Source organism: Eptatretus burgeri, unplaced genomic scaffold (assembly GCF_056783735.1).
Source record: "Eptatretus burgeri isolate ZD-2024b unplaced genomic scaffold, Ebu_testis_v1 Ebu_testis_scaffold_257, whole genome shotgun sequence".
NCBI lineage: Eukaryota > Metazoa > Chordata > Myxini > Myxiniformes > Myxinidae > Eptatretus > Eptatretus burgeri.
In genome coordinates this window covers 25,837-43,799 of record NW_028222206.1, presented here as the reverse complement: position 1 = coordinate 43,799, position 17,963 = coordinate 25,837, and the positions used below count along the sequence as shown (strand labels likewise).

The following is a 17,963-nucleotide window of genomic DNA, read 5'->3' as shown; positions in this document are numbered from 1 at the left end:
CAAGAAAAATGAAAGATGTTTCCACAGTTCCCACAGTAGAATATACTCCCAGAAAGCTCCAAATGTTAAAAGATTTCAGTCAAATGACGGAGGAAGAATTAGAGCATATTGGAGAATTAGAACATGATGAAGGTTTATTTCAACAACTGGAAGAGATTAATCAACCCCCTGATTATATTGTGAATGCTGTTCAAAACAATGAATATTCAGCAGATTCAAAAACCAAAGCAGGACTCATTCCAACAGAACAACCAGCAATATTTCATCTTGTTCAAGAAAAGGTATTGATATTTAATGATGAATTAAGGTTCTTAAGTTCTGCTCAACCCCCTGTTAAACTAACTCCGAGATTAATGTTTCTTCTCACAAAAGATCGAAGGCAAGGTTCAACTGTGAGGGATGAATCAAAGTATATTGATAAACCATTGGATATGGAAAATAATGATGATAGAGTATATATTGATTTGCTGAACACTCTAAATTATAAGGTTATTCTTTCTGGTAAAAGTAGGAAGAATGAGAAGGAGAAACACATTATTCAGGCTTTAAGTATCCTTGGTTCAGGTATTAGTTTTCTTCCAAATGACCCATCGCAATTAGTTAATAGACTGTTATTGTTGTTCGGCAGTAAGAAGGCTGGAAATAACAATTGTTTTAATGAAGCATCAGCCATTTTAGACCAGTTGATGAACATGAAAATAATTAATAAATCTCAATATAAAGACATTTTATCTCATATTAAATAAGATGAGAAGCACAATCCTGAGTTTTAATTTCACAACAAGCGACCACACATCTTCATTCCCATACCCACTACAACTTGACACAACAAAAGAATATGAGGCATCTTTATTGTCCATGGAGACTTATAATACCTTATTTAATATAACCGAGAAAAATGACAAGTTTAGTTATAATCCGGGAAGTGGATACAAAACGATAACAGTCTCACCCGGAGCATACGAGATTTCTCAAATATCTTCCGAAATTGCTCGTCTTATGAAAGAACAGGGTGATGAACCAAAAAATATTATTATAAACATTCAAAAACATACTTCAAAATCAACGATTAAAGTTAAAAATAACTACAAGGTTGATTTCACAATTGATAATTCATTTAGAGAGTTATTAGGTTTCTCCTCAAAAAGATTGAAACTAATGGGACGTTTTACAGTGATAATGTCATTCAAATATCCTCAGGAATAAATTCGGTGTTAATTCACTGTGATTTGATTGATGGTGCTTATAATGATGGATTAAAAACAAATACAATATTTTCATTCAGCGCATACTCAACCCCAATTGGTTATAAATTCAATATGGAGCCTAAAAATTTGGTTTATCTACCTGTGTCAGGAAAAACCATACACAGAGTAAATTTTAGGATAACCGACCAAGATAATCGTGTGATTTCTTTTAATGGAGAAGTTATATCCATCAGAATTCACCTACGTGAAGTTTTTCAATAAATAAATACGATGGTTATTGTGAGGAAGCACGAGTTGGGAAAATATAAAATAATTACAGGGGATGGGATGTTCCTTTCCCGTACTACAAGGGTGAAGGTATGTATCTTGGTAGAGGATACTATAAACCTAAGAGACAAAGGGGTGTTGGACATCAATTTAGAGGAGATGGGATAATTGATACTCTCATGGGTATTGGTTCAACTATTCTTAAACATAAAGACCTAATTGGTTCAACTGCTTCTGCTGTGGGAAATGTAGCAGGTGCTGTAAAGAGTATAAAAGATGCTCAGAAAGAATCTCATAAATTACAAGCAATAAAAGAAATTAAGAAAGGTAAAACTCAGTTGTCCGCCAAGAACGACAGAAAATAATTCAAATACTTGGATCAGGGTTTCAAAAGTTTTAACATCTTTTTCCTAAATAAATACAAGTATGGAAGCAATTGATAGTATCTATGATTTGGATGCTACCATTATTATCTCACACTCCACCAAAAACGATTACTTCAAGGTAAATGCAATAACTGGAACAGACTGGAATACAAATGGTACAAAAAGTTTTGAAATAAATAATCAACAAACCTATTTGAATCTCTCCGAAAGTTTCTTGTTGTGTAAATTTAAATTCACTAAGGCTGGGAATAACACAAACGCTACACTTGTAAATGATTTCTTCTGGAAAATGTTTGATAGTGTGCGATTGTATATTGGAACACAAGAAGTTGAAGCGGTTGATTATGTCTCTGCTGTATCTGAAATGATGAAATTTACACTCTATACATTCAGTGATAGAATGGGAAAGGGGTCTGTCGAAGGTTTTATTCCTGATATGTCAACGGGAACAAACACAGCCCCTGGATATATTCAAAGGAAAGGAATGTATAATGATGATACAAAAGCAGAAAATAGTTTTACTGTGGCAGTTCCTCTTAAAGGTATATTTGGATTTTGTGATTATGATAAAGTTCTGTATGGTCTTAAAATTAGATTTCAACTACAAAGGAATGATAATGAAAATAGATTGCTTTTTGGTGTTGGTAATGCTTTTGGTGATCAGAATAAATTTGTAATTGAGGAGATGAGTTGGTATATCAGTGAATATACTCCTAATCTTAAAACAGAAGAGATGTTGAATCGAAGACTTAACTCAAAGAAACCACTCAGTGTATCATACCTCAAAAGAAGATGTCAACACGTTAAACTCAATCAAACTACTTACACGTGGAATTTGGGTGTTCTGGAAGGAAAGCCACGATATCTGTGGATGATTTTTAAAAAGCCAGATGGTGATACTGCGACTGATAAGAATAATGCATTGAGTGATAATGCTAAGGTGAAACAACTTCGCGTTTCTCTAGATGGAACATTTTATCCACGAGATAGATTGGAAATTAATTGGGAAAAAATGATTTTGCTGAAGCATACAAGTCTTACCAAAAGGTGTGTGAAAGTAATGGAAATAAAGAACCTATTTTGGATATGACAGCATTTAAAAGTTTGTATACAATCTATACGTTTGACCTGAGCGCTCAAAAAGAAACTATAAAGTCTAATCGAGTGGATACTTCCCTATACATTGAAAGAGGAGAGAGTGAAGAAGTTGATACATATTGTTTGCTTTTGGAAGAAACAGAATTGCAGATTAATACAGATAATGGTGTGATGATTAGTCTCACATAATTTTTTGTTAAATAAATGAGTGGCAAAGTACCAACTGGGGTATATGTTAATCAAATCAATCTTCATAAACTATCATCTTGTGTTCAAAATCAAAAGCCTTGTACGATTAACGTTAATACAATTCAGAGAAAAGGAGCAGTAAGAATTGATGTTTTGCTCACAAGAGAACAGGTTAAAATCTTGAATGACACTGGCTCACTTAAAATTAAAATGACAAAACCAATGTTGAAAAAATATTCAATAAGAGAGACGAGTGGAGGATTTCTCCCATTTCTAATTCCTTTATTTGCTGGTTTAAGTGCGGTTGGAGCATTGACGGGTGGTATTTCAACAGCGGTCAAAACTGCCAACGAAAGGAAGGCTCAACTCCAGGCTCAAAAAGAATTGGAAAGACATAACAAAGAGTTGGAGAAACAAATTAGTGGAAGTGGTGTAATTGTAGATTTTGCTGAAAAACTTGAAGGTCTGCCTGATAAAGCGAGATTGTTAGTTGGAGATATGCTTTCTTCTATAGCACAAGCAGGTGTAAAATTAACGAAAAGAGGTAATGGATTATATCTTTCTAATAAATAAATGAGCATTGATGAGTGGTTGAAAGAATTTGGAAAGAATACAACATCAAATTTACAACTTGCCAAATATTGTAAGAAATTAAAAATTCATAATGTGGTTATTTGTATGAGAGATGAATTAACAAATGTGTCGAAACATACAAAGAATATTATTATGAACTTAGAAGATAATGATGGGAACGGTTCTCATTGGGTTTGTATTTTTAATAGTCAAGACAAATATTATTTTGATAGTTTTGGTCTTCCACCACCTGTTGAAGTCATAAAATTCTTACAGAATGGTGTTTATCAAACATTTCAAGTCCAAGAATTAAATTCCAAGTGTTGTGGTCAATTATGTCTATATGTGTTATTTCAACTCAACAAAAATAAAAAATTTTATGATATTATTTTTAATCTAATATAAATGACTTATGTTGGTAAAGATGGTTCTATCTTTGGTGTATCTCAAGAACTGGATATTGATTTATCAAATTATTACACAAAGGCACAGGCTGAACGACATAAATATAATATAAACAAAAATATTAACATGAAAAATGCTTATAAATTAAAAAATTATCCAAGCCCGACTGACGCGAATGACTTGGTGAGATTAAGCGATTTATCACAATATATATACTTAAATAAAACGGCTGTGTATTCTAAAGATACAGAAGTGTTGATATTATCTCCAGGTCATACAGAATTCACAGTTCGAATTAAAATAAATTTTTATAAAGAAGGGCGTATCGTTTGTATGAGAATAGAACAATGGGGGTATGATATGAATGATTTAAGGTATAATTGGTCATTTAAAATTAACCTCGAAGACCTGGAACAATTAAATCAGTCTCGTAAGGAAGAATATTATCCACTTGGTATCGAGAATGAGTTTTGTGGAGCCACGATTAGTAAACAACAAATAAAAGAATTTAATAAGGGTAAATATAATAATGGTTTTGCCCTTGTTTATCTCATGAAAACAGAAAAAACAGGATTATATATAATAAGTAAGGAAATACAAAATGATTTAACTATGGGAAGATGGGGAGGTGTTTCGTGCCATAATATTATTCTAACATATATTTCTAATACATAAATGACAGCAAGAAGGCTTCAAGAAAATTATCATTTCTGTGTTCAAGCATACCTTCAAGAAAAGGGTATTCGGTATTTTAATAAATATGTTCTACAACATAAGAATGAGGTATTTTCAATAAAAGATTGGCATTATGCTGATGTTGATAAACCGACAACTTTAGATTTAATTAGAATGTTAAATAATGAAAAAATTATAAGGTTAAGAAAAGGTAAGGCTCTTTTAGAAATTCAAAAGAAATTTTATTGGTTTCCTGTTGTAAAAAATTATTTTGGATACAGGAATAACAAGAAATCCTGATGAATATATGTATAATATTCTATGGGGTGTAAACGATTCAAGGATAGTAAGGGATGAGGAAGGAGTTGAAGAAGAGAGGGAAGAGGAGGAAAAGGAGAAGGAGGAGAGAGAGAATAGAGAGAGGGAGAAGAAAGAGAAGGAGGAAAGAGAGAATAGAGAGAGGGAGGAAAGAGAGAAGAGAGAGAGGGAGGAAAGAGAGAGAATGAATAAATATCAAAATATGGAAACCAGACAGATTCAAAAAGAATAGAGGTATTAAAGAAAATAACTTATCTCACCAGGGAGGAATACAAAGAATTAACAAGTCTATTTGCAATACTTTCAACAAAACTATTAGCATCGTCAAGCTATTCATTTTAATTCAAGTTTTTTCTTAAATAAATGGAGGAGAGAGTGAAGGCATTTCTAAGGATTCTTTATGTTTTAAAAATTAAGATTCAAATGTGCATGTTGGAAACTAAAAAGGTTTTTGCACTCTGCAGAAATTTTTCTCATAAATAAATGAGTTATTGTCTCAAATGTAAAAAGAAAACTAATACTAAAAATATTTCATATATTAAAAGTAAAAATAACAGGGTTATACAAAAAGGTATATGTTCGGTGTGTGGTTCAAAAAAAAATCAATTTATCTCCAAACACAAACTCGGAGGAGATATACAAAAGTTTTTATCAGGAAGTAAATTTACAACTACTGGAATACCAGGGGAATTACATCTTCCAGGGTATTCTTTCTGTGGTCCAGGCACAAACTTGGATAAAAGATTAGATGAGGCAGACAATCCTAAATCCTGGAGTAAACCAATCAATAGAGTTGATGAAGTGTGCATGAGACACGATATTGATTATGGGAATACCACAACGTTGGAAGAAAAGCATGAAGCCGATAGAGAAATGTTATATAATTTGTCTCTGATACAAAATCCAACCTTGAGAGAAAAAGTTGATAGGTTCATCGTGAAGAAGATGATTAGTGCTAAATTGAAACTTGGACTTGGAAATTCAAAAAACTTATAGGCTCTAATGATGCCATTAAGACTGAAGAGCAATTAGCTGATGAATTACATAAACCAATATTCACAAAGTTTCAGAGAAGGAAAGTTTATTCCAAGGAAGTTGATTATATCTGGTCTGCTGATTTGATTGAACTCAATAATGATAAGGGGTACAAGTATGCTTTAACCGTTATTGATTTGAGGAGTAGATATGCGTGGGTTGTCCCTTTAAAAAACAAAACAGGTAATACTCTTATGTTAGCTTTTCAACAGATATTTAATAAAAGTAAGAGAAAACCTAAGAAATTGTGGACTGATGAGGGTAGAGAGTTTTATAACAAGACATTTATGAATTTTCTAAAAAATAACAGTATTACATTATACAGTACCTTTAATGAAGGGAAGGCAGTTGTTGTTGAACGTTTTAATCGTACCTTAAAAGAGAGACTATATAAAAAATTCACACAACTCGGTTCACAACAATGGTCATCTTTTATTCAGGATATTGTGGATAAGTATAATGACACGATTCACACGTCAACGAATATGAAGCCATCAGAAACATTTACAAAATTAAAATATGAAAAAGAGATTAATGTCAGAAAACCTAAGTTCAAAGTTGGTGATATCGTAAGAATATATAGGTGGAAATCTCATTTTGAAAAGGGTTTTACTGAACGATGGACGAAAGAACTTTTTAAAATTGTTGATGTAATAGATACAGTTCCTTGGACTTATAAAATATATGATTTGGAAGGGGAAGAGATTTTAGGTTCATTTTATTCACAGGAATTACAAAAGACAAAACTAAGCAGATAATACACCTTTGTGGACACTAGAGGGACAAGTCCGAGGTGTATTACAGTATATAATGTGTGTCAAGGGGGACGTTCTTAGATCTGTGAACCCCAAACACAGAATCCTCAACTGAATCGTCAAGGCTTAACTTTTGTTTGTGTGTGTGTGTGTGTGTGTGCAATGGGAGCAATAGGTTGGCGCTTCACTCCCTCCTACTATACACCGTTGTGGACACTCGAGGGCCAAGTCCGAGGTGTATAACAGTATATAATGTGTGTCAAGGGGTGGACGTTCTTACATCTGTGAACCCCAAACACAGAATCCTCAACTGAATAGTCAAGGCTTAACTTTTGTTTGTTGATGTGTATGTGTGTGTGTGTCCCAACCCTCACATTCAAAATCTCAACCCCAACCCTCACATTCAAAATCTCAACCCCAACTCAATCCTCGCCCAACACAATGTCTTTTTCAAAATGAGATTTCCACCTATATATATATATATATATATATATATATATATATATATATATATATATATATATATATATATATATATATATATATATATATATATATATATATATATATATATATATTTACGTTCTTTTTTCTTCTTCCAATTCTGTCTTTTAAGGCTTTCAGGTTTGATGACGTAAAAAGGGGGAGTAAGCCTGCACTTTCTTCCCAGAACTTTCTTGATCTTGCTCCCATCAAGCACCATCCAACAAAGAACTACATCGATAGGTTTAGATCCCAAAGAGTGATAGCAACTCCAAAAGTCTCCAAAATATAAATAAATAAAATAATAATAATAATAAATAAATAAATAAATAAATAAATAAAAGCCCCCAAAAAAGTTTCAAGTGTCCAACATAAACCCAACTTTCCAAGTCTTCAAGGTATAACCACATTCCCGTTGAGTTTCCAAGATATGTATCACATTGTGAGTTATCAATCCAGAACCCACATTTCAAGTATTCAAAGTAAAACCAACTTACAAAGTCTCTTAAGGATAACTCATTTACTGATTTTTTCAAAATTTGTGAGTCTCCAAGGTAGGACCCATATTTAGAACCATCTTGGCAGAACCCTTTTCCTGAGTCTCCAAGGTAGTTATTTAAACCATCAAGGCAGAACTCATTTACTGATTTTTTCAAAATTTGTGAGTCTCCAAGGTAGGCCCCATATTTAGAACCATCTTGGCAGAACCCTTTTCCTGAGTCTCCAAGGTAGTTATTTAAACCATCAAGGCAGAACTCATTTACTGATTTTTTCAAAATTTGTGAGTCTCCAAGGTAGGCCCCATATTTAGAACCATCTTGGCAGAACCCTTTTCCTGAGTCTCCAAGGTAGTTATTTAAACCATCAAGGCAGAACTCATTTACTGATTTTTTCAAAATTTGTGAGTCTCCAAGGTAGGCCCCATATTTAGAACCATCTTGGCAGAACCCTTTTCCTGAGTCTCCAAGGTAGTTATTTAAACCATCAAGGCAGAACTCATTTCTTGATTTTTTCAAAATTTGTGAGTCTCCAAGGTAAAACTTGTATTCTGGCTCATCAAGGTATAACTTGTTCAGTGGGTATTGTCTTGATAACTCACAATGAGTACTATTGCTGTAAAACTCTTTTTCAGGATTTTACTGGTCTCCAAGGTATAACTCTTTGGTTGGGTCATCAAGGACGAACTCGTTCTGTGGGTCTTGGTCGCTCATAAGGTCTTCAACCAAGCCAACAATTTCGCCCCAAGTTGTAGCAAAAGCAGTATTTTCATTTCGTATTTCAGACACAATTTCCTGTGAGAGAAAATAATAATGTATTAATTAAGTTATTTAATTATTAAATGAGTATGCTTCAATCAAAGTTTGAAAATAGGAAAATAAAAAATCTTACCTCAATAGATAAGAGGTTTGAATCCAGTTCATCAACTTGAAGGTTTAGTTCCATAGAAGACAGAGAGTTCGAGACAAGCACACAAAACACCATTGCCAGCAAAAACAAATGTTTAAAATGGAGCCTGGGTTTGAAGCTTTTATAGAGAAAGACTGGTGGGTGTGGTTTCCTTTGGAAATTCCCTGGGCAAGCCTAGGCAAGCCTTCATTGGGAAATTTTTCAAAACCATAACATCCTGTAATTTTCTAGTGATTTCTTTGTGAGTCAGAGATGAACTGGAAATGATGTAAGAGTGGGCGGGGCTTAGCAAAAGTAGGCGGAGCTTAGGAAAAGTGGGCGTGGCTTAGAAAAAATACCTTATGAAAAGTGGGCGGGGCTTAGCAAAAGTAGGCGGAGCTTAGGAAAAGTGGGCGTGGCTTAGAAAAAATACCTTATGAAAAGTGGGCGGGGCTTAGCAAAAGTAGGCGGAGCTTAGGAAAAGTGGGCGTGGCTTAGGAAAAATACCTTATGAAAAGTGGGCGGAGCTTAGCAAAAGTGGGCGGGGCTTAGGAAAAGTGGGCGTGGCTTAGAAAAAATACCTTATGAAAAGTGGGCGGAGGTTTAGCAAAAGTGGGCGGGGCTTAGCAAAAGTGGGCGTGGCTTAGAAAAAATACCTTATGAAAAGTGGGCGGAGCTTAGCAAAAGTGGGCGGGGCTTAGCAAAAGTGGGCGGGGTTTAAAGAAAAGTGGGCGGGGCTTATTGAATACCTTGTGGAAAGTGGGCGGGGCTTAAAGAAAAGTGGGCGGGGCTTAACAAAAAATAACCTGTGGCTCAGGAGGTGGTCAAACAAGAGCATTAAGAGAAGTTTATCATTTCGTAATGGCACAAATGGGGTATCTTAAAAAATATAAAGATTCAAATCTTTTGTTTGTCAATATTTTAGATGGGGATTATTGTGCAAAGAAAATTAAACTATTGAAGGAATTTGAGAATGAACAAATCTTTATAGGTTCAATGAGTGAGCTGTTCAACCCCCAGGTGTTCAATTCAATGAGGTTCAACCTCCAAGTTAAAAGGGGAGACAAATAAATATACCTTGGGATAAAAAGGGGATTTATTTTTAGGGAAAAAAATATGAATCGCTGAAAATCCCCCATTCATTTACATGGGGAAAAGTGAGCCAGAATCAGTATTCTTACCCTACTTTCCCCTTCTCAAAAAGCTTGTTAGCATATCGAAGGAAGAAACAATAGAGTTTTGTTTGTGGAGACAAGAACATCCTGGTGACACGTTTTTCTCTAGATTCCTGCACAGTGTTTGAGGAAGATGCGCTTTTAGTTGTAGAACTCGTAGTACACTTAGCCGCAGGGCGATCACACTTGCGTTTACTGCCAGCAGAAGAGGTCAGACTCGTAGTACCAGATCCAATTTTACGTTTGAGGAGAGAGCTTGAGGTAGGTGCAGCCAAGGAAGAAGACCTCTGATTCGAAGGTTTTGCTGAGCTTCTATCAAGTGATTTGGCAAAAGCAGAACTTAACTTGGGTCCTTCTTTGCCTGTAGATGGGACTATCACAGTCTTTCTCGACTCTGAAGGGATCTGCTTTGTAGATGAACGTGATGAAGGGCCAGTGATGCTACCTGCTCTCAGCATTGGTTTTGGTGCTGTCCCTGCTGTCTTCTTCGCAGCAGATACTGCAGTGGTAGTGGTGAATGCTGCTCCACTAGTGCTTGATCCTGCAGTGCCAGTACTGGCAGTAGATACAGTGCCGTCCTCCTTGCTCGTTGTTAGAGTCTTGGCTACAGTTGGTTGCATTTTTCTTCGTACTTCTTCTTTGAAGAAGAGGCGAAGTGGCTCCCACTGTTCAATCAGCCTGTCTAGGCACTGACCAAGGGACAGCCACCTTGTTGCGACATGCTTCAGAATCTTGTGTGTCGGGGCATCACAGAGTTCTTGCAGTGCTTTCACTCCTTTGACGCGTTTACTACTTTTGTCCAAGTAGTAGTAAATATCGATGAGAAAGTCATCTAATTCAATGGGTAAGGCCTGAGCCGCCTTCTTGGCCGTATTGTGCATCATATGGCAAGGGCATCCCATGATGTAGCACTCTGGATTTTGTTTGTGGATATAAGCAGCGACTCCTTTGTGCTTGCCCACCATGACAGAGGCATTACACTGAACAACAAATTTCAAAATTTTTTTTTTACTGGAGATGTGTAAAGTGATTAAGACTAATTTGGGTACGCTGATTTCAAAAATCATAACCGTTTTGCTGTATCACGTCAGGATTTTCAGGAACAGAAATATTCCCATTGCCTAGAAGTCAGGATTTCAATGAAATTTACATATGTCTTTAACATGTCTATTTCGTACAATTGTTGTTAACTTGTGTTATATTTCTTTCTTTCAGATAAAGATGAGTAGGCGTTCCTGTACCAATCATCCTGACAACTTCTGTTATGTCTGTGGTCGGTATACCAAAAAAGATCAACAGCGAAGTATATCTACAGCAGTGAAAATGAAGGCCGCCTACTTTCACTACTTCGGGTGTAAGGTGGGGGACCAAGAACAGAGCTGGGCACCACACATCTGCTGCACAAGCTGTCACACAACCTTGACTCAGTGGTTGGTGGGCAAGCGCGCGAGCATGCCATTTGCGGTGCCCTTGATATGGCGTGAGCCGCAGAATCATCATGATGATTGTTATTTCTGCTGCACAAGCATCGCCGGCTTCAACAAGAAGACTAAAGGTCACATCAAGTACGCTGACTGCGTCTCTGCTCGTAAACCTGTGCCTCATGATGATGAGAACCCCGTTCCAACACCTCCAGCTGATCAGAACATAGCTGTAAGCAGTGGTGAAGAGGATGGTGATGATGAACCTTTTGAACCCGACACTCAAGAATCACACCTTCTGAACCAGGGAGACTTAAATGATCTTGTAAGAGATCTCTCGCTGTCAAAGGCGAAGGCAGAGCTGCTTGGATCAAGGCTGCAGCAGTGGAATCTACTTGAACCTAACACCAAGATATCCTTGTTCAGAGCACGTCACAGAGACATGGCTGAGTTCTTTGAGATGGAAGACACGATGACATTCTGCAGTGACATCAACGGTCTGTTGAAAGAACTTGGGTGTGATCACGATCCTGCAGACTGGCGCCTCTTCATCGACTCGGGGAAGAACAGCTTGAAGGCTGTTTTGCTCCACAATGGCAACGAGAAACCATCAGTCCCACTGGCTCACGCGTTCGGCATGACAGAGACCTATGAGACTATGCGGCAGCTGCTTGATTCCATCAAGTACAATGACTTCAACTGGCACATCTGCGGAGACTTGAAAGTGGTGGCGCTGTTGTTAGGGCTGCAGTCAGGCTACACGAAATACATGTGCTTCCTTTGTCTCTGGGATAGCAGAGACGACAAGAATCACTGGACGAAGAAAGATTGGGAAGAGCGAAAAGAGCATGTACCTGGTCGACACAACGTGAAGCATGTCGCCCTTGTCGACCCAGCCAAGGTTTTCCTTCCACCACTCCACATAAAGCTCGGCTTGATGAAAAGTTTTGTACGGGCAATGGATCTGAATGGGCGTGGGTTTTTATACCTCAAGGAAAAGTTTGGCAACACCTTGTCGGAGGCCAAGATCAAGGCTGGTGTCTTTGTTGGACCGCAAATCCGACAGATTATGAAGGACGAAACTTTTCCGACAACTCTAAACCCCAAAGAGCTGGCAGCGTGGAGGAGCTTCAAAGCTGTGACGGACAACTTCTTGGGGAACGAGCGTGCGGACAACTATGAAGAAATAGTGCAGCAGCTGCTGGAGTCCTTCAGGAAACTTGGCTCCAGGATGTCCCTGAAAATCCATTTCCTACACCAGCACCTGAACTTCTTCCCTGACAACTTGGGAGCAGTCTCGGATGAGCACGGCGAGCGATTCCACCAAGAGATTTCACTCATGGAGACGTGTTACCAAGGGCGGCACAACCCGAACATGATGGGCGATTTCTGCTGGTTCCTGCATCGTGAAACTGACACAGAGCAGCACAAACGCAAAGCCAAATGCCTAAAGCATTTTTAATTCCATTCTAGTGGAGTTTTTCTGTAATTTCTATAATTTTGAAGCATTCATGATGAAATAAATGAATAAATGAATTTTTGTAAATTTCATTGAAATCCTGACTTCTAGCCAATGGGAATATTTCTGTTACTGAAAATCCTGACGTGATACAGCAAAACGTTTATGATTTTTGAAATCAGCGTACCCAAATTAGTCTAAATCACTTTACACATCTCCAGTAAAAAATTTTTGTTGTTCAGTGTTATCAGCACAAAAGGAAACACAATTTCCCCATGGAATTTTCCTGTCACTGAACTCATGATCAAGCAGTTTGAAAATGTTTTCTCCAGTGGAATCTTGTTTGCACGCAGGCAAACTTAGCAAACCTTGCTTCACAATCCCAGCACTGTTGTCATAGTACGAAATCAGGACAGGATATAGCTGGGCCTCACCACTGTCATTGCTACCGTCTGTAGCTAGGCTAAATGGAGCTAGTCTAGCAATATCGGCAATAGATGAAGCAGTAACATTTGACAACTCACCAATTATTGCTGAAGTTTTTGTTCTTGCACATCCATACTTTGAAGCAACTTTTGAATCTGGAAACATCTTTTGAAATAGAGGTCCAGCATGATCTGAGACTGATATGGGCAAGTTATGTTCCACAATAAATCCACTAAAGAGAAGTTCCGCTCGGGTAACATCCTCTTCCTCGCTTGTCCCTTGTTTGGTGAAATAATTCAGAAGTGCACCGGTACTCGTGCTCGAAGATCTCTCCTTTGCAATGTCTGTGTGCCATTTGCTTCCAACGTGCTTCCGAATATCATCGCGACCTCCGTGCTCAACTGAAATATCAACTCTGCATACTGTACAATACGCATGATGAATTCCTCTTTCAGACTTTCGAATACACGGGTATTGGAGACTGTATTCGGTCTTGTACTTCTGAGACCATTTCTTGGTCTTCGTAAGCTTCTTTTCTGCCATTTCGTAATCAACATCGAGGGCTTGAAGCATCGGTAACTTCGAAGTCGATGTTCCACAGCTGCAGCGCGACTCGTAGAACTCTAGCGGCTGTTAAACACCGCACGGTGGTCGCGACCGCCGGGCTGGTACGGGGCCCAGCTGCATGCAGTGAGCGTATCGCATGCATATACACTGTGCATACATACCGCATGCACTGTATTGCACACATACCGCATGCACTAAATCTCAGTGCATGATCGCATAAGCGAGATCCAGACCCAATATTTCGCTGCTCCTCATTTGAATTTGCAATTTTTTACGTACAATTTGGTAGCAGCGAACGTTATGGAGTAACCACATGCTATACGTAGCAGACGATGCTTTTCATTCAATTCTCATACTAGTACATTCTGATTAGTGAACAGTGCAAAAATATCAAAATTTCGGGAGGATAAGGATAGTGATCGTAAGGGCGGGAGTTTGGGTGAATTTTCGGAAGCCTCCCGATGAAATCGGGAGGGTTGGCATCTGTGCACTCCCCACACGCCCCACAATCTCCACACTCCCCACAATCCCTACACGCCCCACAATCCCCACACGCGCCACACGCACCACACTCCCCACACGCACCACACGCCCCACAATCCCCACACGCCCCACAATCCCCACACGCCCCACAATCCCCAAACGCCCCACAATCCCCACACGCCCCACAATCCCCACACGCCTCACAATCCCCACACGCACCACAATCCCCACACGCACCACAATCCCCACACGCACCACAATCCCCACACGCACCACAATCCCTACACGCACCACAATCCCCACACGCCCCACAATCCCCACACGCACCACAATCCCTACACGTCCCACAATCCCCACACGCACCACAATCCCTACACGTCCCACAATCCCCACACGCACCACAATCCCCACACGCACCACAATCCCTACACGCCCCACAATCCCCACACGCACCACAATCCCCACACGCACCCCAAACCGTACACGCGCCGCAATCCCCACACGCACCACACGCACCACAATCCCTACACGCCCCACAATCCCCACACGCACCACACTCCCCACACGCACCACAATCCCTACACGCACCACAATCCCCACACGCACCACAATCCCTACACGCCCCACAATCCCCACACGCACCACACTCCCCACACGCACCACAATCCCCACACGCACCACAATCCCTACACGCCCCACAATCCCCACACGCACCACACTCCCCACACGCACCACACTCCCCACAATCTCCACACTCCCCACAATCCCTACACGCACCACAATCCCCACACGCCCCACAATCTCCACACCCCCCACAATCTCCACACTCCCCACAAACCCTACACGCACCACACTCCCCACACGCCCCACAATCTCCACACCCCCCACAATCCCTACACGCCCCACACGCCCCACAATCCCCACACGCCCCACAATCCCCACAATCCCCACTGAGAGTTATTTGTTCCTATTTCCACCACTTCCACGTGTGTTGTCTCCAAACCTCTTCACTTGCAGCAACAAAAAGTTCCTCTTCGCTTGAAGCAACCAAGACTATTGATATAATGGTATATTTATGTTGATATAATAAGTATACAGTATTTATATCGATATTTTGTGATGAAAGAAAATCTCCAAAACGGAAACGGAAAACCACGAATGTAATTTCCGGAAAACAAATAAACGACCCGTGTGGACTGTGCCGTCATGGATTATAAAAACAGGTTATTAAACACGAGGTTTCACTCAGTGAAGTTACATTTTCTGCACATTCCATAATCTTTGCTTTACTCAATATAATCGTCTAAAGAGTAGAAATAATTAAGTTTATTTCTTTGCTTGAATAAATACACGAAGTTACATAAATCGCTAATTTGTTAAAATTTCCCCATTTCACTCCAGATTTTGACTGATTTTTGTTCACCAGATCCGATTGTAAAATCCGATATAATATTTTGATTATATACTTTAATTCGTCCGTGAGAGTCGATGGTGTTTCCAAATCGAGGCATGTTTGAATTGGCCGAACAAAATGGCGAATTAGGACCCCCATCGAGCGTGAGCGAGGAGTCCGAGGGTGTCCAAGGATGCGCCTGATGAGAAAGGAGATAATTCAGGTCGTTAATTATCTTCAACAGGGGTGTGTTAATGAACCCATAAACCCAATTTTCAGTCGTGCACTTTCTTGGAGTTTTATTAGTTTGCATGCAAAGTCTCAGGCTGTGATGTTTCATAGTTTTGGAGTTATGGAGGACACACACACACACACACACACACACACACACACACACACACACACACACACACACACACACACACACACACACACACACACACACACACACACACACACACACACACACACACACACACACACACACACACAGTGACATTTATTCGTGGAGAACTGTTGGGTGGTCGCTTGACGACCTTATTCTTCGGTTTTCCGTCTGTCTGTTTGTATGTAATGGACAGCTCTGGAGGCCAGAGGAGTCAAACGATTTTGATGAAACTTGCCTGATAGGTTCATACCAGGACCTAGTTGTATCTTTTGAGCACCGTTGCTGTGGACGCCACCGTTGTTGAGCAAAGGGACTTTGAAATTTTTGAAAAAATCCGGAAAATATTTGTTTACATTTTTTTCGAAAATCAAAAATCAGCTTCTGCGCTTTTATGCGCACTAAAATCAACGTCTTTGTCAAAAAATTTCAGCCCGATCCGTCAAAAACTGTATGACTCGTATGCAATTATATAGCGACCACCCATGTAGCCTACCGGCTTGTTGATTCCTTTGTGGTTGTGTGATGCACAGAAAGAATGGGTGCACACAGTGAGTGGAGTAATTGTAAAATTAAAACAGGGATTCTGTCAGATTCCCTCAACCTGAAACTGTGCTTTTAATAAAAAAAGATTTTGAAACAAAACATTTTTTGGCAATGGTGGCTCATTGGTAACCCAGTGTGAAGGTAAGAAAGGTGACATTTTGTTTTGTCTGGAAGCTGCTGTTCATGCATCAACCACGGACCAGGCAATCCTTCACTTGCGATGTAAGAGGGACAAAGTGTCTGAATTCTATTCCTTCCTGCACAGCTCACAGAACCATTCATGGATGTCTCATCATTGTGATCTCTAAGTTTTCTCATTCCAGAAATTCTACATCTGCAACAATGCACAGAAGCTGAGTGACAGAAAGGAAGCTGGTGAGTTTGGGAATACGAGAGAGAGAGAGAGAGAGAGAGAGAGAGAGAGAGAGAGAGAGAGAGAGAGAGAGAGAGAGAGAGAGAGAGAGAGAGAGAGAGAGAGAGAGAGAGATAGACAGATGCGGTGGGGTCACACAATGGAAGAGTGGAGCTGTGGAGATCTTATGAGACAAACCAAGGATTCGGAAAGTATTGAGAGGACCTGAGATATGAATGAGCTCGATCAAGAAAGGAACAAACTATGACTCACGTGATTACATTACAACACATTGTCACATCCAAATAAATTGTTATGTATCTGCAGATTTTTTTTGGAGTCAACTATAGGATGAAAGCGGCACCACATTTACACCCTAGATTTTAGTCCCCATCCCAAGTTGCTGTGAGTAGATTAGCTTGTTGGACTACTCTACTGGTCAAAGGTTTTAAAACACCCCCGTTTTTCCAGTTTTTACTGAAATTTAAGCAGTTTGATATTTCAATGTACTCTGAAATTAAAGCACAGAACAAATAAACAATTGCAGATAAAAAAGAAATCATGGAATCGTTTTGTTGAACAAAATTTAATCTAAATTTTTGACTCATCAAAGTAGCCACTTTTTGCGGATAAAACAGCCGAACATACTCGTGGCATTCTTTCCACAATGGAAATCAAATATTGTTCGGAAAGTTCTTCCCAACACTGTTGCAGAAGTTCCCACAAATGTGTTGCCCTTGTAGGTTGCTTTGCTTTCACCCTTCTGTCCAGTTCATCCCAAACCAGCTCAATGGGGTATAAGTCTGGAGACTGTGCTGGCCATTCCATGATTTGAAGCCTATCGTCTTGTTCTTTTCTTCTAAGGTAGTTCTGACACAGCCTGGAGGTATGATTTGGGTCGTTATCTTGCTGTAGGATGAACCCCTGACCAACTAGGCGTAGACCAGAGGGTATTGCATGCAGTGCTGGATTAACCAT

General features: G+C 39.2%; 1 protein-coding gene across 1 annotated transcript in view; it reads left to right on the top strand.

The window, feature by feature from the left end:
- The window catches only part of LOC147007361 (uncharacterized), a 29,884-nt gene that overhangs the window by 10,417 nt on the left and 1,504 nt on the right, over nucleotides 1-17,963 (top strand). The window contains exons 2-3 of the mRNA XM_085867269.1: nucleotides 11,169-12,009; nucleotides 16,943-17,008. Coding sequence (XP_085723395.1) covers nucleotides 11,175-12,009; nucleotides 16,943-17,008 — 901 coding nt within the window. The 5' untranslated portion in view covers nucleotides 11,169-11,174. The remainder of the gene's footprint in view (nucleotides 1-11,168; nucleotides 12,010-16,942; nucleotides 17,009-17,963) is intronic.